Below are 23905 nucleotides of genomic sequence, written 5' to 3' on the forward strand. Positions count from 1 at the left end.
TTCTGGGATTTGTTGTCTTCGTCATGTCCAGTAGTTGGCCAATCTAAAATGCACTCGGGGATGTTGTGTTGAAGTGTAGTGATTAAAGTAATGAAAAAAAAGCAATACGTAAAATATATAGTTTATATTTATGTTATTATCTGCTGATAATCTCTGTGATGAACCTATTTTAACGACCAAATTTCACTTGAAATTTTTTGTTTTACGCGACTTGGTGGCCAACTTTTTTTTTTCCTGAATCCCGTGACGTTTCAGGGTGTCGACCAAGTTACAACTTCCTGTTTTGAGTTAAAAGCGGAAATGAACCGAGGAGTCTCCGTGAGCTGTTAATTTGTCCTCATTTATCAATAATCTGTGAACAATTTGTCTGAAGAAGGTAACATACACGCGGTAGAAGATGTCGGAAACGGGGAACCGGCTGCGGAAGCTGCTCGAATCGCCGAATTTCGACCCGCAAAATTACGTCAAGCAGCTGTCACAGCAGTCCGATGGCGACAGGGATTTACAGGAGCACCGGCAAAAAATCCAAAACCTGGCCGACGAAACGGCTCAAAACCTGAAGAAAAATGTCTACAAGAACTACAGACAGTTCATCGAGACGGCCAAAGAGATCTCGTACCTGGAGAGCGAGATGTACCAGCTGAGCCACATCCTGACCGAGCAGAAGAGCATCATGGAGAGCATCACTCAGGCCTTACTGTCCACAGACAAAGACGAGACCTCCAAAGAGATGCAGGCCGCCTTCCCCAAAGAGACGGAGGAGGTGAAGCAGAGGACGCTCACCTCACTGCTGGAGAAGGTGGAGGGAGGCAAAAACATCATGGACACCCCGGGGCGGCACCTGGTCTACAATGGGGACCTGGTGGAGTTTGATGTTGACAACATGTCCCCCATCCAGAAGGTGCACGCTTTCCTGATGAACGACTGTCTGTTAATCGCCACCTGGCTGCCGAACCGCCGAGGAACGGTGAAGTACAAATACAACGCCCTGTACGACCTGGAGAGCTTCGCTGTGGTCAACGTGAAGGACAACCCTCCCATGAAGGACATGTTCAAGATCCTCATGTTCCCGGACAGTCGCATCTTCCAGGCGGAGAACAGCAAAATCAAGAAGGAGTGGCTGGAGATCCTGGACGAAACCAAGAAGAACAAAGTCACCAAGGACAGGCACAAGAAAGAGGAGGAGGCCCCCGCTTCTCCAGCGAGGGCCGAGGTGTCCACCAACCCTTTCGACGTGGACGACGACGAGCCGGCCGACGCCGAAGAGAGCGTGGACCTCAGCCTGGAGTGGATCCAGGAGCTGCCGGAGGATCTGGACGTCTGCATCGCCCAGAGAGACTTCGAGGGTGCCGTGGACCTGCTGGACAAGCTCAACGAGTATCTGAAAGAGCAGCCGGTCACCCCGAGGGTCCGAGAGCTGCGGCTGAAGGTGGACGAGCGCGTGCGGCAGCTGACGGAGGTCCTGGTGTTCGAGCTGTCTCCGGATCGGTCTCTCCGCGGTGGACCTAAAGCCACCCGGCGGGCCGTGTCCCAGCTGATCAGACTAGGTCAATCAGAAGTCATGTTTTCTGCACAGTTCAGGGACTGAAGTGGTCCCACCTCACTTTCTACTTGATAGTATTTCAATCATTTTGCAAAAACACTCTCACATTTTGACCCTGGAGGCTGTTAAAGTCAGATTTTACATAAATGAAGATATAAATTATATTATTTGGACCAAATTAACCCAGCTCAGGTATTAAAAACATATTAATGAAGTATTAATCTACAACAAACAGACGGGGGAAGAGAATGAAAAATACAAAGATCTGAAAATCAGATCAAAACAGTCACATCAAACCATGTGAATGCTTTTGGAAATCTTCCATAAATCTCAATTGTCACTGTGTTTCAGGCCAGTCCACCAAAGCCTGCGAGCTGTTTCTGAAGAACCGGGCTGCCGCGGTGCAGACGGCCATACGGCAGCTCCGCATCGAAGGAGCGACGCTGCTCTACATCCACAAGCTCTGCAACATCTTCTTCACCAGCCTGCTGGAGACGGCCAAAGAGTTCGAGATGGACTTCGCAGGGAACACGGGCTGCTACTCCGCCTTCGTGGTCTGGTCCCGATCGGCCATGAGGATGTTTGTGGACGCCTTCAGCAAGCAGGTGTGAAGAGGAGGCAGAAAATCAGCCAAAACTTACATTATATATAAACAAAATATGCTTTTGTCCTATAAATGGGTCTTTTTTTCCTACTGTGGCCAAATTATTTACAGGTCAGTTTGCAGGTAAATACAAACCCTGACACAAGTGGTGAAATCCTCTGATATGACCACCTGAGGGCGCTATATGTCGTTTGAAAGCCCGTTAATGTGTCCTTATTCCTGTCACATTGCATAAAAACACGGTAATAAAGTGATTTCTGTCTGCGTCAGGTGTTCGACAGTAAGGAGAGCCTGTCGACGGCGGCAGAGTGCGTGAAGGTGGCGAAGGAGCACTGTCAGCAGCTGACGGAGATCGGCCTGGACCTGACCTTCACCCTGCAGTCCCTGCTGGTCAAAGACATCAGGGCGGCCCTGCTGAGCTACAAGGACATTATCATGGAGGCCACCAAGCACCGCAACTCTGAGGAGATGTGGAGGAGGATGAACCTGATGACGCCCGAGGCTCTGGCTAAACTCAAGGTGGATTTGGTTTTTATGTCGCGTCCTGTGTTGGTCCTCAGTGCTGATTGGATGTCAGTCAAACAGCATTTCCAGTCACGCCGTCTCCTTCAATGTTCTGTTGATGAAGTTTAGGGCTGAAACAATAATGTGAATCAGCGACGTTTAAATCCCAAACCATTAAATAATTGACAGAAAATTCCAATTCAAACATCGTCATCATCATCATCATCATCATCATCTTCCCCTAGCTGCTCCATGTCACTCGAGTTCCCATCCATAATCCTGTTCAGAGCAGCTTCATCACTGTATTTTTTGCCATCTAAACACAGATTATGGTGTATTTTTTTCTTTGAATCGGTCAGTTTTTAGTAAAAATCAGTCAGCAGATCAGTAAAAAAGTTACTCGTAATCGCACAATCCCAATTCCCAACTAGTCATCAATCATCATGATACAGCAAGTTTTTTGCTCTAAATTCACCAAATTATGTAATTTAAATATTTAATTAGTTTACTTGTAAAATAAAAAAAACCTTTATGTTGTTTGATGGTGTGTATAAGGCATGAAATGCAATAAAATGACAACTGACTGATTTAGAATTGAATGACTTTGATACAGCAGGTATATAATTTGATACGCCATTTTCAACACGTTTTTACTCAAACATAAATTATGAAAATATTAAGTCATTTCAAATTGCATCAACCCAGTAACTGTTCCTATTGATGTTTCACCTTAAACTTTTCAAAACTGGCAAAGTTCTTCTTCAAAAACCACCTGTGTTGCAATCCTCAGTCATGGCGATCTTGCAGCATCACTGGAAACCCCTCTAGTGAGCTAATTACTGGCCCCTGGTGGATTATCCGTGCATTGCATGTATCTATGCGTCACTGTTACCTTTCACCTGGTGGAACATGACGTATTGACGTTCTTCTCTGCAGGACGAGATGCGCGGCTGCGGTATGGGCAGCTTCGAGCAGTACACCGGCGACGACTGCTGGGTGAACCTGAGCTACACCGTCGTGGCCTTCACCAAGCAGATGATGAGCTTCTTGGAGGAAGGCCTGAAGCTCTACTTCCCCGAGCTGCACATGGTGCTGCTGGAGAGCCTGAGGGAGATCATCCTGGTGGCCGTGCAGCACGTGGACTACAGCCTCCGCTGCGAGCAGGACGCCGAGAAGAAGGCTTTCATCGTGCAGAACGCCGCCTTCCTCCACGACACCGTGCTGCCGGTGGTGGAGCGCAGGTTCGAGGAGGGCGTGGGCAAGCCGGCCAAACAGCTGCAGGACCTGAGGAAGAGCACCAGACCGGTTCGAATCAACCCAGAGAGTACCACATCTGTGGTCTGAGACTGCAAGAAGGTCTGGAGGACAAAAAAACACTGAAATGTTCTTTTACTGACTGTTCTGGCACGTTCAGCTCTCATTTTAGAAACAACCATAATCATAGAGTTCTGGTTATTTTGAGATTACAGGACAGGAAGTGACAGGAAGCAGCATGGAGGACAGCAGAAGAAGAAACCTGAAGATACGTGTGTGTCAGAAGTGACTTTGCACCTGAATTCCACTCAGAAAAACACCTGATTCTGGCTCATGTGGATGAAAAACGATCTGATGCTGTTTGACGGTTTGGAAGCTGAGTATCCTGACGTTCGATTCAAAGTCGTCCATCTTTGATTTTGATGCCACGATTTGACACTAACCATCTCGCATGCTAGCACTGATTAAAAGGGATGACTGAAATGCAAACTGCTAAATGTTCACTGTTGGAAAGTTTGTGTTGGAGTTGAATAAAGGTGGTCAAACACAGGAGCAGCTGTTCAGCGTCTGTGTTCCCGCTCAGAGAAAAGAGTAACGAGTGAATCTGAAAGAATTAACATGAAGCGAACAGCGAGCTCCGAGCAAGATGTGGAAATAGATCCACAGATCCTTTTCATCTTCAAATCTTTTATAGAATCAAAGAAGAACTGAAGCATCGGCTGAACATCTGTAACACAACACATGATAAAATAACACGTTCCTCTGTGGCTGAGCCAAAAACCCCACTGCTGTTCACGCAGTTTATTGATCCTGCTTTTGTCACAATGGCGCCCTCTTGTGTCAGCTTATGGAACACTGGTTGACATCCTGGAAAACAGCCATTTAGACAGTTTTGGTTATTTCTCTTGTATAAAATCTGTATGAAGATAAAACAATTGTCCTGAACTCCCTCATGTTGTTTAAAGCAGTCAGAGAAAATTCTGAGTTCAGTGATTTGATCAGTCTGATCATTCCCTCCTGCAGTAAAAGTGTGTTGTGGCAGACGCAGATATTTATAGACCTCATTCATGACTGTCTCTGCTTCACAGCTCATCTCATTATAATCAGTGATGTGATGAAGAGCTCCAGGAAAGCTCTGAGTGAAGACATGATCTTATCCTCAGAGAAGAAGCATCAGGCTGGTGGGATTATTCCACAGGAATCCTTACAGCCAAAACTGAGGGAATATGATATATATATATATAATATATAATAATGAATCATCATCAAAGGAGAAGAGTGTGATGAGCATCAGCACTGAAACGGTTCCTCTTCATTCACACAATGAAAACACGTTTCATTTCTAGCTGTTTTCCAGCCTCGTTTTGCAGTTCTCCAGCTGGGAGAAGCTGTTTTTAACACTCTGCTCTGAGACAGTTGACAGAAAATACTTCTAGTTTTTTTGGTTTTGTTGCAATGCAGTTGTTTTAAAAAAAAAGAGAAATGTTTTATTCTGTTGAATATTCTCAACCTCTTCAAATTTATGTCGCTGGAAGCTTTTAGAAAAAAATGCTAGACTTAATTCTACTGAAATCAGTGTTGTTGCAGTTCCAGAGGATAACCACTAGAGGGCGGTAGTTTCTAGATAAATACCCTGAGGTTCTCACTTTAACACCGTTTATGTTATTAAAAAACACTTTTCTGTGTATTACTGCTGAATGATTCACTAAATAAATCATTGTGTTGGTATGAGACAGTTCAGGTAGATGCAAACCTGAAAAATGTTGAAAATGTGATGTCTCCTTCATCCTCCATCTCTGCCTCATCATCCTCTCTGTGACCCTTCTCACACACACACACACGCAGTCGCCCATCCTGATTTGCTTAGGCCGTTAAAGTAATTTCACGTATCTTGTGTGTGCATGTTGACCCTCCCCTCACCACAGAGCGGATCTGAAACCAGGAAGTGGGATGCTAACAGGGCTAATAAATGGAAAGCTGTCCCAGTGGGTGGGATTAACGCTGCGCCCTGAGGGGCTTCAGTCACGGCTGCTGTCTCTTTAATTAAACGTTTAGCTAACACCTCAAGTCACAGGCACAAAGGAAGCAGGACGACAAGGATGCATCAGTCCTGAGCTCCTGACCGAGAATCTTCAAGGTCTTCATCAGTCTGCGCTCATAGTTTCAGCTTCGACATGATGATGAGCGTCAGGCTGACAGGCGTCATCATCATCATCATCATCAGGACCAGCATCAGTGTTGACATATTGATGGCCCATCATGTGTTCTCTGCACCGACCTGAAGGATGACGAAGGATGAAACACTTTTCAGTGACAGAACTTCAGAGTCCTGTCAGTTTTTACTGCAGGGCAGAAGAGTCACACAGTACTCCATCATATACAGGCTGGAAGAGTAGTACACAGACTTCAGTGGTGAAAAAGTACATTTACCCAAGTACTGCACCAAAGTACAACTCTGAAGCATTTGTACTTTACTTTCGTTCAAGAATACACATTTTTAAAGTGATCTTGAAGTTAAAATGTTGGAACATAGTCCGAATTCTGCAGGAACAATTTTAACTTACTGAGTACTTTTACTTACATGTAAGTAAAGAATCTGAGTACTTCAGACTGTGATCACCTGCTGATCCTGTCTGACAGGAACTCACCTGAAAACAGCACAGAGTCAACATATTTAATGTTTGAGCTCATCAGCTTCATTGGTTTTTGTAAATTTCTGCTGATTCTGAATCTGAAGCAGCGACACGTTTCAACAATAAAAGCATCACTGATCGCTGAAAACTGTTCGGTTTGTGGTGCAGTGAGGGCCCCCGGAGGCCCCTCGTGGTCTCAGTATTTCTGGCACTGATCAGGGGGGATCTGTGGCGTCTCAGAGCCTTTAAATGAACCCGATCAATCATCTCCAGCACAACCCCCACAGCCGCCTCTGCGCCTGCGCACAGCGGCGCAGGGAGCTGTCCGCCTCAGTCGGTGCTGGAGTGTTTTCGGTGAAGCTGCTTCTCTCCGCCGGTCCACCGAAACCGACGGGAGCGATGGAGGAAGAGTTAAAATGCCCCGTTTGCGGTTCTCTCTTCAAGGACCCCATCCTGCTGCCCTGCTCCCACAACGTCTGCCTGGCGTGCGCTCGGAACATCACGGTCCAGACCCCGGAGGGAGAGACCCCGGTGCAGAGCCGCGCGTCCGGCAGCTCCGACTACGACTACCTGGACATGGACAAGATGAGTCTGTACAGCGAGACGGACAGCGGATACGGATCCTACACGCCGTGCCAGCTCAAGTCTCCCAACGGGGTGCGGGTGTTCCCGCCGGCCAACCCCCACCGACACTGCTCCCTCACCTGCCCGCTGTGTCACAGGAGCGTCTCTCTGGACGAGCGGGGGCTCCGGGGTTTCCCTCGGAACCGGCTGCTGGAGGCCATCGTGGCGCGGTACCAGCAGAATCGCGCCTCGTCCGCCTCCTCTTCCTCCAACGCGGTGAAGTGCCAGCTGTGCGACCGCAACCCGGTGGACGCGGCGGTGATGTGCGAGCAGTGCGACGTCTTCTACTGCAACGCCTGCCAGCAGCGGTGCCACCCGTCCCGCGGTCCGCTCGCCAAGCACCGCCTGGTGCCGCCGCGGAAACAGGCGGCGGGAGGCGGTGCGGCGAGCGGCGGAGGGAGCGGCGGCGGGGGCGGCGGCGGAGGGCAGCAGCCGCCCGCCACCGCGCGGAAACCGGCGACCTGCGTGGATCACGAAGCGGAAAACTTCAGCATGTACTGTTACAGCTGCAAAGCTCCGGCGTGTATGAAGTGTCTGGAGGAGGGAAAGCACGCCAAGCACGACGTCAAACCGCTGGCCGTCATGTGGAAACAACACAAGGTGAGCGAACACGCGCGCAAATACTCACGCACGGCCACATACACACAGTCTCTCACACACACACACACGCAAACACACACACACACACACACACACACACACGGAGTCACACACACAAACACACACACACACACACACACACACTCACACACGGCCACATAAACACAGTCACACACACACACACACAGAGTCACACACAGTCACATACACACATACACAGTCACACACACACACACAAACACACACTCAAACACACACACACACAGTCACACACAGTCACATACACACATACACACATGCAAACACTCTCTCTCTGTCTCTCTCAGTCTGTTTCTCTGTCCCTCTCTCTCTCCCTCTGTCTCTCTCTGTCTGTCTGTCTGTCTGTCTGTCTCTCAGTCTGTCTCCCTCTGTCTCTCAGTCTGTCTCTCACATCAGGGACACATAAAGCAGAAAGGCTTGCAGCCATCAGGCCTTCTGTTGCTGTTCTGAGCATAAAACAGACTCCCACAGTTTGCTGTGACGAGGCCTCGCCGGCTCTGAAAGGCTTCTGTTGTCTTCATTTGTTCGGTTCTGTGACCGATCACACGTCTGCTGTGTGTTAGTCATTAGCCGTCCTGTGTTGTCACGTTGAAAGGTGGCCGTGTTTGAAGCCGGCCCACAGTGAAGGGAGGTGACGCTGCTCTGAGGACGAACTGTGAAGTCACAGAACAGGGACAGACCAGTTTACTGTATGTGGGGCAAATCATAAATGAGAGAAGCCTGACTAATTCACACGTAATAGAATAATTACTGAAGGCGTAAAAAGCTCCAGTGCACGAGTGTGTGTGTGTGTGTGTGTGTGTGTGTGTGTGTGTGTGTGTGTGTGTGTGCGTGTGTGTGTGCAGCATGAGTCACTGTGTTGCTCTTTTACTGGCCCACATCTGTATGTGTGTGATGTGTGTAGTGTCGTATAGGAGGGGGAGGGGTGGGTGTTGAAGCTCCTTCGGCAGGATCAGCATCAGCATCAGCATCAGGATCCGGATCCGGATCAGGATCAGCATCAGGATCAGCATCCGGATCAGGATCAGGATCTGAAATGAAGTTTTTAGTCTGAAGAAGTTTGAGTCTGAAAATACCGTTTACAGAACATATATGTAAAGAAATAAAGCACATTTACTCCAGTACTGTACTGAAGTACAATTCTGAGGTACTTGTACTTTACTTCAGTATTTCCATTTTATGTTACTTCATATTTAACTACTGAGCAGCATAAAATGAGCTTTACCTTGACGACATTTACATGCGGATGTACATAAATAATACATATGGGCTTCTTACTGTATGTAGGTCAATGCTAGAAGTACTCGAGTACTCTGAGTGGGTTTATTTTCTACTTTTACTTCTGATATTTAAAGTGCATTTTGCTGCTTTTCTGCATCCAAAAATAACTGAAGTTTGCAAACTTTTCCTCAAAAGACCAGAAAAGAAGATGAATTATTTTGTTTTGCATTCATGACACAAAAAGCCGGGAACTCATTCAGCAGCCAAAAGGGTGATAACACCTCATCCATCCTCATCCATCCTCATCCTCGTCCTCGCCTCTCGCTGCCAGAATCCCCCTCCTCCTTCATTACAGGATGATTAAAGTGATTTGTGGTTGAATCCATTTTTTAATGACTCTTTCATTAATTTGAAAGTCGGCTCCGGCGTCGGGGTCAGCTCGGGTTCACTCCTCTCAGGTTAGACCTCACCTCTTCACATTTGGAGCTTTTCCTAATTCTTTGCATCATTTTTCATTCTGAAGAAAACACAGATTTGATGATGTGCAGCATTTTAACAGTATTTTAATAATATAACTCCGATATTAATTATGAGATCATAGTGAGGAAAGGACTCAGAGGTTAAAGCCGAATGAATACCGGCGCTGGTATTTAAGAGGCTGCAGGTTTTGCATAAACCCGTTCTGTAATCAGACCACTTCCTGTGTTTAATGCAGCTTTTCATGAGGCCTTCATCACCATGATCATCAGTGTAAAGTGTAAATTAAAAGGCCTTTTTGTCGTCTCTAAGCTAAGTGGGTCGTTGGGACTAATCTGGACGCCTCCGGTCCTTCCATTCATCCTTCATCTGTCACACGTTTTCAGCCGCTCCTTCCTACACATCATTCAGCTTCTCTGCATGTCTGCATCCCTTCGTCTCTCCTCTGTCTCTTATTTACGCCCTCTCCTCCCCCTCACTTACCCCCTCTCCTCCTGCCCTTCCTCCATCTTTCCCTCCATCACCCCGTCCCATAAATGGACCGTGAAAATCCCATCAGACTGCAGGAGTGAGAGGGCGTTGATAAGTAACGAGCAGCGTACGAATAAGAGACGGCTGCCACTTAGTTAATACGGTGTCCTTCATGTTGAGGGAGATCGATGACTCTTCCTCTTCCTCTTCCTCTTCCTCGGTCTGCGCTCGAACAGGCTCCGAGCATCACGTGCATCACTCAGTGAGGTCAGAGCGGGCTTTTATTGTGGTGGAGAGCACTCACTTCCTTTCTGTTCACCCTGTTCCTGTCAGCCTCCTCCTCCCCCTCCTCCTCCTCCTCCTCCTGATGTTGTCGTCAGATACTGGGTGTTTCCTGAAAGCTGAATCGTGCTCCCGTTGCAGATTGATTTGTGGATTCATCGGTGCAGAGCCGAACAAGACAACAACAGCAAAGATGATAAAGAAGAAAACATTTCAACAGTTAAAAAACCTGCTGACAGCGTGCTGTCTCAACGCAGAGCAGTTAGTATTTAGACCGTTTACATACGTCAAAGTACTAAAAACACTGCAAATACTCAACTGATCAGTGTAATCAGCGAGATGTACTGAAAACATTTTACTGCTGGACGTGTTTAATCTCCTGCAGTGCATCATATTCTATAAGATCATCATATGTTCTGTTTCTCGTGTGTGTGTGTGTGCGTGTGTGTGTGTGTTTGCATGTGTGTGTGTGTGTGTGTGTGTGTGTGTGTGTGTGAACGTGCAGCAGTGGGATAGTCACCCCCCCGGGCTGCATCATCATGTGCTTTATGTTTGATTTAAATGTCTGATAGTGTATTCTGTCATTTGTCGGATTTGTAAAGCGTAAAGCACACACACGTGCACACACACACACACACACACACACGCACACGTTCTGAAGGCATAAATATGCAGAAGTGAAGCAGATGAACTTGCTGAGGGAAGGCAGAGGAAGACACACTGATCCAGTTTCCTCCGATCAGTCGAGCAGAAAACACACTGTCTATTTAAAGCCGGCACGCACACACACACACACACACACTTATACGTGCATCCACATGTGCACATTTTAGTGTGTGTAGGCATGTGACCCAGCTCAGTCCAGTGCAGAGCAGCGAGCTCTCAGTTAAATATTAAAAAGCACAAATGCAGAGGGGCCGTTCCCCCCCGCTGACTGTTTGCACCGTCATCTCACGGTTTCAGATTTCACATCCATCTTCACGTCACATCTGACATCTGAGCCAAAGCGTTTGTGTTGTTTGTGACCTGAAGCCGACAGCGAATGTTTTGCGCCGTGTGAGAAAAATTCACTTCATTTATCTGCAGTTAGTGTTGCTTGGAAACGTAGTTATTAATAAGCCAGAACAGCCCATAAACAGAGTGGGATGCATATCAGCCTGCTAGCTCTTGTAGCATAGCATCTCCTGCATAAACAGCCTCTCTGCTCTGCCATCATTTTGCATCTCGGTGACTTTAATCTGAGCGCGGCATTTATATTGTACTAAACTGTTTGAGGAGAGTTGTTCACATTTTTAAAGAACATATAGGAGGAGTTTCTGGTGATGTCTCTACACTGAGAGCACTCAGCTGACACGAGGTTACGAGTGTGTTTAATACTGAAAATATCAAAAGTGACTTCAAGGCTTCAAGTTTCCTTCATCAAGACTTAAATGAAACCACAATCTTTGTCTAAATGGAACCAAAGTGCATTAACTCAAACCACATGCAGGATGTGAAGCTGGGCGTCCTGCACACCCCCGTGCACCCCCACCTCCATCCAATGAACTGCGTGCATCAGCTGCATTGGACAAAAAAGCTGCCACGAGCGTCATCTAGACGGCATGGCGTGTTTGGCGTATAAACCCAATTTCTTGGCCTGTATGTGCTCAGTGTGTGTTGATCCCTCTAACACTGCCTTTCTCCTGAAGATCTCTCACACCCTCCTCGTGGAAATGACGAACCCACCTTCAGTGAGGCCGATCAAACAGTACGTGACCGAAAACATCAGCCTCTCCTGTAGTTGTGGTTTTGTGGTGTCTCCCTGTATGTTCGCAGATAAGCCTCCATTCTCCCCCCCTGGTGGCTCTTTAAGCTTCCTGTGCGGTACCTCGGAGGTTGGACTGTGTGGGATCTGCATTCTGCAGCAGCATTTAATGGCTCCCTCTGTGTGTTGTTTGGCTCTGACAGGAGGCTCTTTGTCGCGTCTCTTCTTCCTCTTCTGTTACCTGGTTTCTCTGCTGGATTTGTTCTTCACTCTCTGAGCCTTCAGTCGCTGCTGCTGTTGTTGTTTGTCACAGCTCCGTCACCTCCAGATGATCAGGTTTCATCATCTCATTGAGAATTCGTTTGACAGGCGCGACCTCGGCTTGTGGTTTCCAACAATCAGCTCGAGTCAAATGCGTCTTCACGTGGAAACAAATGAGATGATGGAGGACTTTTCCTTCAACACAAGCCTTTTCTCTTCCTGATTTTATCCAATGTCGGGTTTTAAAAATGGGAAAAACACGGAGGCTTTTTTGGACGCAGCTCGTCGTCAGTTTCTACGTCTGTGAACTGTTCCTTCATGCGTGTCAGCTGACGTCTTTGACGCGTGGTTTAAAGTGTTGTTGAGATTCAGAGTTGAGCGCATGTGAAGCTGCATGCAGCTGTTTGCCGGCTGGTCAGCTGCCAGTTTTCCAGATGTAAATCTCACAGCTGTGTATATATAATGTACTGAATCTGAACTGGTGTCAGCTGATGCACTCTCTAATCGTTTTATAATTCATGTGCACAATAAGAAGCCAAGCGAAGCCTGTTAGCGAGATTTTCACTGAAACTCGACGTTCAATGAAGGAAACCGTGAAAGTGTTTCAATCAAAGTTAACATCAGTGTTTAATGTGCTGCTGTTCATTCTGGGACACTCAGGCCACATTCACCCACTCCTTCAGATGAAGACAGAGGTCTTTCTGCATCGTCCTTCCTCGCGTGGTGTGTGTTGTTTCCGTTCTCTGGTGGCTTAAACGCGTCTCCGGTGGAAACACTGAATCAGATCCAGTCTTCCCCCGCCTGCATTGTCTCTCCCTCTCATGTCCCATCCTTTAATATTGACAGTAAACATTCAGTCTCGCTTGTTTCTCGCCTGTCGGGACTCTGACAAAACATTTTGACAGGCGTGTTGCCATCCAAGCTGCCGCCTGTCTGCTGTTTCCGGGACGTGGATCGGATGCGGCGCCGCTCCGAAGCTTCAGTCGCCTGAGCTGTAGATCGGCTCGAGTGTGGGAGGAAAGGTTGCGGCCTGAAAGCAGAGAAGCAGCTTTCCATCAGTCTTCGGGTCAGAAAGCCAGGTCCATCAACATCAGCTGGTCAACATGGACTCCAGCTGCTGCAGATACGGAACGTTTGAAGGCTGATTTCTTTGGAAAACACGTCTGAATACGAGCACAGGATGGAAACACTGAGCCCAGTCTAACGTGCAGCGTCGTCTGTGGAATGTCTGATACGGCCTTTGAAATTGACTTCAGCGCCTCGGGACATTTTACAAGAAATCACCACAATTTTATCGCAGAAAGAGGCGCTTTCATCTCCGAGACGCTGCGACTGAGAGCGAGCGCCGCCCGGCCGCGTCCGACTAACCTCATTCCAGATGGCAGCTCGCCGGCCGTGTCAGGTCAGCTCGCCTGTTACCTCAGGCCCTGCAACACACACACGAACACACACACACACACAGCAGCATGTAGCGCAGTGCTTCTGAGGACACTCTGCTCACTTATATTAATGCCTCAGTTAGGCTCTTCGCTTGGTTAAATAAAGCTTTGTGTAATAGAATTTAAAAAACTTACCTTGACTCAGTCATTATTCTGCTTTGTGCTTTTATTTACTTACTTTTCTTACTCAGATTTTCTCGTTCAGGTTCCAGCAGAAGTCCAGCTGAATTGAAGCGTTGTTTTTGTCCAAAGTGACGTCGAAATGAGGTCAAATCCAGCGGCAGCATGGACGCGAGGAGAGCTAATCCAAATATATATGTGCTTTAAACCTGAGAAAATCAACAAAACCACCCAAAATATAGCACATGAGGAGGTGGGACAGCAGGCAGCGTGAACATGAGTGCATGAAAAGAGATCTTAACGACCTCATGAACATGAAACTAATCAGCTGGTCATTGTAAAGCATGAGTGAATCAGCCAGGACAAACCGGTTCGTCCATCTTCATGCTAACCTTAACCCGAAAATAAATGGTTCACCTTGTGAGGACTGGATTTTTATGACCTTGTTAACAGATTTCTGTCTCACACACACACACACACACACACACACACACACACACACACACACACACACACACACATCATGGCACAGTGTAACTCAAGGCTGTGCTGCAGGACTTGTGTGTTGCATGTAGGTTAATGTGCACTTTACTACACTTCCCCTCCTCCGGCTGGAGATATGCTCTGCAGAAAAGCTGTGTGTGTGTGTGTGTGTGTGTGTGTGTGTGTGTGTGTGTGTGTGTGCGTGTGTGTGTGTGAGAGAGAATTTGTGATCTATTTTGGTAACAAAACGAGTGCTGATGCCAGGCCTCTGAGGAGAGCATGGACATCCTATAGTGGAACAATGAGCATCGTTACCATGGTTACAAGCTGCTGCTCATTCATCAGGAAGTCCAGTAAATTTGCTGTAACTGTGAAGGAATTATCGGCATTGTGAAATCTTCACACAGAAAACTGTACAGCGCCCCGTGACAGTCCACAATAGAGTGATCATCTCCAGAGAAGCTAATTTGCACTGTTTTTATGACAATTACGCCCCCGGCGATCTACCTTCCCGCTGCACTTATTAATATGGAAGATGCCCTGATCAATTATTGATTTGAAGAGCTGCTCTTCTTTGCTCTGCAGCACTTTTGTTGCCTTGGCGCTCTCCCCTCAGAAGCTCACCCCCACGAGGGGAAAGTCAGGGTGATAAAACGAGGCTTCCTCCTTCCTCCTGGAGCTAATTCCGGCAGTGGTGGCTGAAGCCACTGATCCCTGTTACGGTTTATCCAAGACGGCTGGGGAGGGGTCCATTTCTCTGGAGAGGATGCGACATGCTGCTGTGCTCTGGCTGGTGGCAAACTGTGAAAGGTCTCATCATAGAAAGCAGAACTGGGAACATCTGAAGTCGCTTTTCTTTGATTTATTGATAGATGAACTTTAGATTGTGCAGTAATTTATTAATAATATATTTTATGTTTCATAAAGGACGGGCACACGCAGCTGAAGTGCTGATGTGAAAGGTGCTGATTCATGAAACAGGCTTTGCACAGCAGCATGTCGACCAGCAGAGGAGTGAACGTTTCCTCTCTGCACAGCTGCACCGGACACACTGAAGGATTTCTGCTATAAATATTGATGCAGATGGTTAAAAAGCTCCTGCAGCAGTTTTAATCGTATCGAGGCTTTCTGCTGCGAATGAAGAAGAAATTCTGCTCCACATGTTGGTTTTCTGGCTGAGCAACACTTACAAAACACTTGGGTTGTTGTTTCAGTCGTGCTCGCAGCGTGGCTTTAGGTTAGACCTGAAGCTGGGTACGATGGGCACATCTCAAGTCTCTTAACCGGCATCCATGTTTCCTTCACTCCTTTCCTCCCACTGAGGACGCATGGAGAGCAGGAGAGCATTCGAGGAGAGGAGGAACGAAGAAATACGCTGTTCAGCTGTGAGACGTCTTTTCCTCTGAAGCTACGTCTGTTTCTGATGCCGCTGGATCAGCTGATCACAGCTGGATCAGCTGATCACAGCTGGATCAACAGCTGCTGCAGAGACTTTAGATGAATTTGTGTCTGCACACATGTGACTGTGCTGATACTGATGAAGACGCAGCTATCAGAGCAGAGCAGATCCTGTTTTCTCTGCAGTCTGTCACCTGTTTAGTCTGTGCTGATGCTGTGAGCTGTGTCTGTTTCTACCGGCAGGACGCCTTCTTATCATTTATTCTGTATTTATTGATATCCTGAATGTGGAATCATTATTTAACAATCCAGAAAATGATCGTGGTGTCTTTTCCACTGGAAATCGTTTATCAGGCGAAATGTTTCATTGAAAATTAAAATGATGTAACGTATCAAACCCGACGCTCGTCAGCTTGAATGAATGAAATGACCATGAATTTGGTCGAAGCGGTTTCCTGCTGACTGACAGACTCTCCTCCTCTCTCTGACTTTAACTGGATCCATCTGATAAAAGTTAATGATGGAAATAACAGATCATGAAAGGAAAATCTTTCTGACCAATGAAGGAAATTGTTCGTGTTCAGACCAACATTCAACACACATTTATAATACGACAGTGAATCAGAAATAAAATGTGAAACTTGGCAGGTCCACTTGAATTTAATTGGTTATTTTTCTCATATGAGCATTAATGAGCTTTAGCATCATATTATAGTGAAAGCACGGTGCAGTGCCCACAGTCACAGTGATTAATCATGAATACTGATTTATTTCTTATTGATTTCTGTTTCCTGATATTTAAGAATCTGAGTTCACTTCAGCTCAGTTTCAGTCAGGCTAAAGCTAAATGTGGCTCATGCCTGATCTGTTGTTGTGTGTTGTGTGGCAGCAGTCAGTGTATCAGCCTTAAAATGGCTGTGTAGCAGAGCGGCGGAGGATTGGGCGGCTGGGCGGTGGTGGATGAGAGGATGAAGAGGAGGAAGGGGAAGGCAGATTGCTTTTGACCTCCACCAGATGTGAAACACTAATGCTGTAACGCAGCTGGCTGACTCGGCCGGAGGAGGCCGACGCTGATTGTTCTGGTGGAGTAAAGTTACAGAAACAGCAGCGCGTGCATGCGGCTGAGGGACGCTGCAGGTCGAACCTTCACCGGCTCGTGTTCTGCTCTGTTCTCTGTGTTTCCACCGGCAGAACCTCTTCAAATGCATGATGTCATCATGTAATTTAGACTGTTTCAACATTAAAAACATCTTTCTTGCTCACAGTGTAAATGATTGACAGCCAGAACAGAGCTGAGTCGTCGCGCCATGACTCACGGAGTGGAGATCCTGGAGGATTTATCAGGGAGCGACATTGAGTCACTTTGGCTCTTCCTGTTTGAGTCGCGCGTGTCGAAGCACCAGAGCGTCATGCTGACCAGACGTGATGTTTAATTGACGGCGTTTCGTGTTTCCTCGCGGCGACTCTGCAGAGGGAAGTCAGGCTTCTTTTGGGACGAGTAGATTCACACTGGACTGCTGACAGACGTGTCAGAGCATCAGAGCTTTATCAGCGTTGAAACACATCACAACCAATCGAAAAGCCTAATTGAGAAGCGAGGTGAAGTGTTCGGGGTGGAGCGTGAGTGAAAACAGAGATGGAGGACGTAAAGGCTTATGAATGCAAATGAGAACGAATAAAAGGAGAGATTGAAACGGGGGGGTTCAGCCCCTCCTCCACGTCCCCTGGTAGCATTTTGACAAGGTCAACACCGCCATCAACCATTCGCCGGCTGACAGCCAAACACATCGAGCTGCCTATTGTTCTCCTGTGGTTCACGCTCGCCCCCAGCTTCTCCCCCAGATTACTCACCAACTGTTTCTCTGCAACGTTAATCAAGTTTCCAAAAGTCACTGAGCATTAAAGAGCTTTTAGCACGTCCAATCAGAAGAGTCCCTGATTCAAACTGGTTTTTCAGAGAGCGAGCGCGCACATTCATGAACTGCGACAGTTTCACAACGTTAACGACACGAAGCCTCGTCTTCATCGCAGCGGCCTGTCGCCTGATGTGACGACGCTGAAGATAAAAACAACAAACCTGGAAGCGTGAAAGGTTTGAAAAGAAGAAGTCAGATAAATCAAACACATCGAAACGTTTGAGGTTATTTCACGAACTTCTCTGCAGCAACGTGTTTATACTGAGGTTGTTCGCAGGAAGTGAAGCAGGGTCAGCGCTCCAGTCACGCCGTCCTCCCTCTGAGAGCTGCGTGCAGACGCTTCAGGCCTGGAGCAAACATCACAAATTAAACTTCCTCCTGATCGTACGCTGAAGCAGCTACACCCCGACACCCAGCGCTGAGGGCTCTCTGGAGGCTCGGACCCTCGTCCCTCACACGGCTGAATAAACGCTCCTCCTTCGCTCCTGTAATAAGATAATGAGATAAGAGCACTCGTCTCTGAGAGGAGCGCTGAAGGGTGCAGACAGCGAGAGAGAGAGGAATGACACTCCTGTTTGGAGGAGCAGTAAAGGATGAAAAAGGTCAAGGGGGGGAGAACAAAAGACACAAAGGAGGGAAGAAATTGGATTTGTGAATGTGCGTTTGTGCTCTGCAGGTGCATTGATCTCTTCCTCGACATGATTTTCTCCTGTTTCTGGGTTTTTTCTTTTGTTCGGTGGCTCGCTGGTCCTCGTGCTGCAGGGCACACGTGTCACATCTCAACACTGTTACACACACTTTACACCACGAGACGAGACAGGTTTGGACCTGGATCCTGTGGTGCACTCAGGCTCGCTGCTTTTAAAAACCTCTCAATATTCATTCAAGGTTTTTTCGTAGGTTTGGGAGCTTTTTATAGAGGAAATCAGGCGAGAACGTTATTTTTTAACCCAAGACAAGCTGAATATTCCTGCATGGCGTCGACAAAAGAAAGACTGAGGCGACAACAACAAGCCGTTCGTTAATTAACGGGGTAACGTCATCGCATCGCTCCGTGGTGGCGGAAACACGCACAGAAAACGTGTTTTTACTGCAAACAAAAGCTGTAAGATGATGGACACGTGACCTCTGTTGTGATCAGTGTGATCTGTTCAAACAGCTGCTCAATTACAGCTGATTAATCAGAGCGAGTAGATTCATCTGAACGGGTGATGTTGAGCTTTTTGTTGTCAGTCAACATTTTAGTGACGCGTTCAGGATCCACCTTTTTACATCCTGTTAAAAACCTGCTTTCTGGATGTTGTTTCGTCTGTTAATGCAGATTGACACAGTTCCTAGGAGGCGTTTAGGTACACGCAGCTGAGCTGGGAATTATTTATGTCGTTGTGACAGTTTCTATTTGTTGTTGGATCTATGTCTTTGCTGCCTTTTCGATCAGCTCTCTGCTGGAAAAGAGACTTTAACGTCAGACTGTAACTGCTTAAATGAAGAAAAAACAAAACCTCACAGCGCGCTGTCCACACAATGCATGCTGGGATACAGCCCGGCTATGAAAATCAACTAGAGGTTGAAGAAAATCAGTGGCTGCGGATGATTGTGAAGGAGGGGGCTGCCGGCAGGTGAGCGGAATAAAGGACCAGACAGAGCAAATAAGAGAGGAGGGGAAGTGCCAGGACGGCCCTCGTATGGCACATCCGTCATCCTCTTGTTAGCATCTTGGCATGCAAACACCCCCCCCTACACACACACACACACACAGGCCAGACAGCTTGCTGGGCCAGATGGCCTCTTGGTGAGGAGCAGTGAGGAGCTCCACAGAAGGGTTGGTTTGATTCATGAACCATGACCTCCACTCGTCCCTCCTCCTGACTCCAGACAGCATGTGCATGCAAGAGGGATGACGGGGATAAGATCAGCGTGTGTGTGTGTGGGGTGGGGGTGGAGAGGTTATTGTGGAGAGGGGATTATGCATACAGTGCATTGACTGTGTGTGGTGGGAGATTTACTTTCATATATAAGCAGAGAACAGTCACAGTGAACAAATTAATAATAATCCAGACAAATTGATCATTCCTCAAGTTTGGACTGATTGATGATTGAATGAAACTTGTTTGTACATTTTCTACATCGTTCAAACATTCACAGAATATTATCTCTAATCGTGCTCCAATAAATAATCAAATGCTTGTTTTGTATTCAGTTTTTAACTCTTGCAATTGAAACAATCATGTAAAAAACGAACATTAATATAACTCAGTGGATGTGTTTTTTACATTTGTCGGCACTTTCATACAGTTTTAAGACAGAGGATTGGTTTCTATAACATGATGCATGTGGCTGTGCCTTTTAGACATCAGATTAAAATCTAGTAGATTAATTACATGTTTAATCTAGTAGATTAATTACATGTTTAATCTAGTAGATTAATTACATGTATAATCCAGAGAAAAGCATGATCACACCATGAGTCCGACCTTTGCTCCATGAAGCAAATACAGCTGTTATTTATGGTTTCTAGTAACAAAAAAGGAGGGATGCCCACTTTATGTTATCGCCTTCTGGCTCTCTCTCTGTGTGTGTGTGTGTGTGTGTGTGTGTGTGTGTGTGTGTTCAGAGGAGCGGGTGGGGAGTGTGGGTGTGGTCACAGTGGAGCAGATTCATCACAGCTTGGCATGTGTTTAGCAGTGTGTGTTTCCTTTGTCCTGTCCTTTCATATTTACCAGTGACTGACACACACACACACACACACACACACACACACACTCTGACCCTCTGAGCTGTGTGTGTGTGTGTGTGTGTGTGTCTGCTGTCTATGATATCGCTTCAATCTCTAATATCCAGCCAGCATCTTAGGTTAGCTTGCTCACTTCATGGATGTTACAAAGACTTCTCATCTGAAACGATCTGCTATCATCACGCTCCTTTCACAGTTCTCGTTCAGGGTACGAAACAGTCTCTCATAATGAGGGATTTGTGCATCCTGGTGCGGATTTCTTTCTACTTTCAAACCAGAGGAGGCCTGTCAGCCAACACAGCACAATAAAACGTTGTATATGCCGCGAAAACAAGAAAACAGGCTTAAAACTGTGAGAACAAAGCACGAGAGTGTCGCACTGCTGCTTTATTTGTTGCTGTTTAAGGACTTCACTCTGTGTTTGAAGCTTGTTTTGTCGGTTGGACTTCGCAGACGTGCAGAGACGCTGCAGGACCGCCGAGGTTAAACGTGTTAATTAACTCATGTGATCGTTAGCTGAGGCGGCGGCTGCAGGACTGAGATACACTGGACGCTTGCCTCGGTGTCACCGCTCGCCGCTCGTCTTCCAACATCTCAACAGTGCAGACACACAGGGAACGAAGCTTCGCATTTAAATGATTTCTTTGCTTTTCAAGGGGTCCTAGGTGTTAATCAAGGGGTGGGAAACCCGCTGAGACCCCTCATATCTCGCACACTCCTTTAATTCTGTCTGGAAATTAACTGGTGGCCAATAAAATGACATTACTAAGTTAACTAGATGAGTTATTAAAGCTCCCTGCCTTCGTTTTCACAAGCATCAATCAGACAGGAGAAGCAAACAGCTGTTGACAGTGATAAAGGGAGTATTTCACGTTATAAATACACATCGCCTGTGGCTGTTCTATGGAAATTAGGTAGAAAATTGGGGGAAGTGCTCCGTTTAATAGAGCGTAAATAGAGACGCTTTAGTGAGGATCAAGCACATCAGTCTCAGTGCTCAGATCTGAGCGCTTGCTGCCAAATGTTTGTCTTAGAATGAAGCTGACACATTTCATTGTATTTTTTTCATATGGAACACAAAGATTTCAAAGGTATTTTCCTTTGTTTCACTGTGTTTTGGTTGTTTAGTGATCATCATTTTAACAGAAACAGAAATAAACCAAATTTAAATTGTCTTATTTCCATGTTCTTTGTTTCAGTCTAAGACTCAGAAGTGAGTGTGAATTTTCTGGACTCTAGATTATGAAGTTAATCTCTGTTACAGAGACAATGCAGAGTCTCTGCTTTGCTCTGGGCCAGGATCAGATGTAATCTGAGCATCCAGGGAGATCTGTTGGGTTCACTGATTACATAATCGACGGTTTAGGAAAAGCCTCGCTGCCTCAGTGCATCACTGGTTGTACTGGTTTAGTCTGGATCCAGCCTGATCCACACTGTGCTACGTCTTCATCTTTGATTTCACGTGCTGGTTTCATGTGTATGAAGTATTTTGGACGGCTGAAGCGGCCTGACGAGTCCCGAGTTTCCTGGTTTGAATTCAGTGTATTTCTGTCTTCTGCAGTGCCAGCTCTCCCAGGCCCTGAACGGCGTCTCCGACAAAGCTAAAGATGCCAAGGAGTTCCTGGTTCAGCTGAAGAACATGCTTCAGCAGATACAGGTAAGGCCTCCGTATGACACCTGCACACTTAAATCTCTGACATACACCGTGTCACTGATGTTCTGCTCCAACTTATCCTCCATATTCTTCTTCCTGATCCTCCTCTTCCTGATGAAGTCAGCAGACATGAGGAGGCATGCAGGTGTTGTGTCTGCAGCCTGTTTGTAATTGAGTGGAGGGGGAATACACACCGCTATTGTGCTTCCATGTAAGAATTCCCTCGGTGGGTAATCAGGCCTGATCAGCTCACTGTCAGTGTCCTCACTGCAGAGATCTTCTTTAATCTTGATGAGCTCAGAGTTACAGAAGCTGCCATTGGAAAATACTGCCAGCATCTCATCTGGAAACCACCCATTCATGTCTGGAGTTAGCGTGGTTAGCGTGGTTAGCATGGTTAGCCATATAACCAGAAAAAACATAATGCTGTGCTCTCGTTTTTCCCTCTGGTGCCGAGTCAGTGCTGCCAGCTCATCCATCTTACTGGGGAGAGCTCTCACATCCCCACAGTGATCAAGGGGAGGCCTGGTTTGGAACGCCTCCTCCTCCATGGCTTCCCCACCTCCACTGCCTCAGCTTCACGTCTCTCCATCAGCTGATCCCTGGTGGAAACGAGGGGGCTGTGCTCTGGGTCCCTGGACTCAATTGTAAATAATGCAAAAACCAGCAGAGACTAAAACTGGAGACACATTGTTGGTGGACATTATTGTCCCACAATGCAATGCACAGGAGGCAACTGTCTCAGCTGGAAAAGGGACATGTTGTAGTCTTCCTTCAGTTAATTTAAACACAAGATACTTGTGCTCAAAAAGAGGATTCATTCTCAGTGAAGAACCTTGGAGCCCTAATCTGCCTCTATACCTGCCAAAGAGCATTGATTCCTAACACGTCTCTGGGGGTCATCAGGTGGATACCTCCCTTCAACGGTGTTTCACCTACTTAGTCCCACTACACCTCCAGGAGGCTAGGCGGTGAACTCCAGTGTCCCAGAGTCACCCCCCCTAGTGCCAGTTCACACTGCTCCTACACAATCCAAACAGCACTGCCACGTTCAACTGACCCAGAGATGCTCCAGGTAGTGGCCAGTACCGATGCTACCATTTAGCTAATGCTAATGCCAACCGCTAACTGCTAAGAAAAACAGAAGAAGACAACACAGTACCGATGCTACCATTTAGCTAATGCTAATGCTAATGCTAACCGCTAACTGCTAAGAAGAACAGAAGAAGACAACACAGTACCGATGCTACCATTTAGCTAATGCTAATGCTATTGCTAACCACTAACCGCTAACTGCTAAGAAGAACAGAAGAAGACAATACAGCTAGATTCACCTGTACTGTTAATGTTAACTGCTAGATGTCAATGCTAACTGCTAAGATACTATCATACTATCACAGCTGTAACTATTGTTAGCTGCTACAATGCTACCACAAGCCTAGATGCCACATGTAACCGCCAAGTGCCGCACTACCATCATCTACCCCTGCCTCTCACCAACTGCACCAATAAAAGTGGGGTGTGGGGATGCAAACCCTGGTTCGGGTAGGGGGTAGACAGAAAAGAGGTAGAGTCAAAGATGAAAGTAGGGATTGGATCTCAGAAGGATCTTAGAAAGTGTTCGGATATACTCCTGTTGATTTGTTGAATGCTAACCATATTTAGCATGCTAATTACCTTGACAGTCACAGTAAAGGTGATCTCGTACAGACTGAATGCCGTTAGCATGCTGCTGGTGGAACTGGGACACACCTCTTGATTCTGCCCACTCTCAGCCAATCACACGGCTGCCTCGGGATTTCTTCAGTCTCAGGATCTCCATGAAGGTCTGGCTGTGAAAGATTGTACCAGGAGCGATATCCATGTCTGATCAGTTAGAGGTTTTACATAATTTACATCAGCAC

The 23905-nt window shown here is 46.8% G+C and overlaps 2 protein-coding genes across 2 annotated transcripts in view; both read left to right on the top strand.

Annotated features, from left to right (window-relative positions):
* Window positions 1-293: 293 nt before the first annotated feature.
* Window positions 294-4826, top strand: exoc8 (exocyst complex component 8). The gene is made up of 4 exons (XM_041958698.1): window positions 294-1547; window positions 1895-2148; window positions 2418-2666; window positions 3588-4826. The coding sequence occupies exons 1-4, from the start codon at window positions 398-400 to the stop codon at window positions 3993-3995; spliced, it is 2061 nt and encodes a 686-aa protein (XP_041814632.1). The 5' UTR covers window positions 294-397; the 3' UTR covers window positions 3996-4826.
* A 2111-nt stretch (window positions 4827-6937) lies between these two features.
* Window positions 6938-23905, top strand: part of LOC121621955 (E3 ubiquitin-protein ligase TRIM9) — a 36318-nt gene continuing 19350 nt past the window's right edge. Inside the window, exons 1-2 of the mRNA XM_041958702.1 lie at window positions 6938-7762; window positions 21909-22004. Of these exons, the coding sequence (XP_041814636.1) occupies window positions 6938-7762; window positions 21909-22004 (921 nt within the window). The remainder of the gene's footprint in view (window positions 7763-21908; window positions 22005-23905) is intronic.

This window comes from Chelmon rostratus, chromosome 18 (assembly GCF_017976325.1).
Source record: "Chelmon rostratus isolate fCheRos1 chromosome 18, fCheRos1.pri, whole genome shotgun sequence".
NCBI lineage: Eukaryota > Metazoa > Chordata > Actinopteri > Chaetodontiformes > Chaetodontidae > Chelmon > Chelmon rostratus.

Bases quoted from the DNA above. Each gene is read 5' to 3' on its own strand.
- exoc8 (XM_041958698.1), top strand. From the start codon at position 398: ATGTCGGAAACGGGGAACCGGCTGCGGAAGCTGCTCGAATCGCCGAAT. The intron at 2,149-2,417 runs GTGTGAAGAGGA...TGTCTGCGTCAG, and splicing joins TGGACGCCTTCAGCAAGCAG to GTGTTCGACAGTAAGGAGAG. The intron at 2,667-3,587 runs GTGGATTTGGTT...TCTTCTCTGCAG, and splicing joins AGGCTCTGGCTAAACTCAAG to GACGAGATGCGCGGCTGCGG.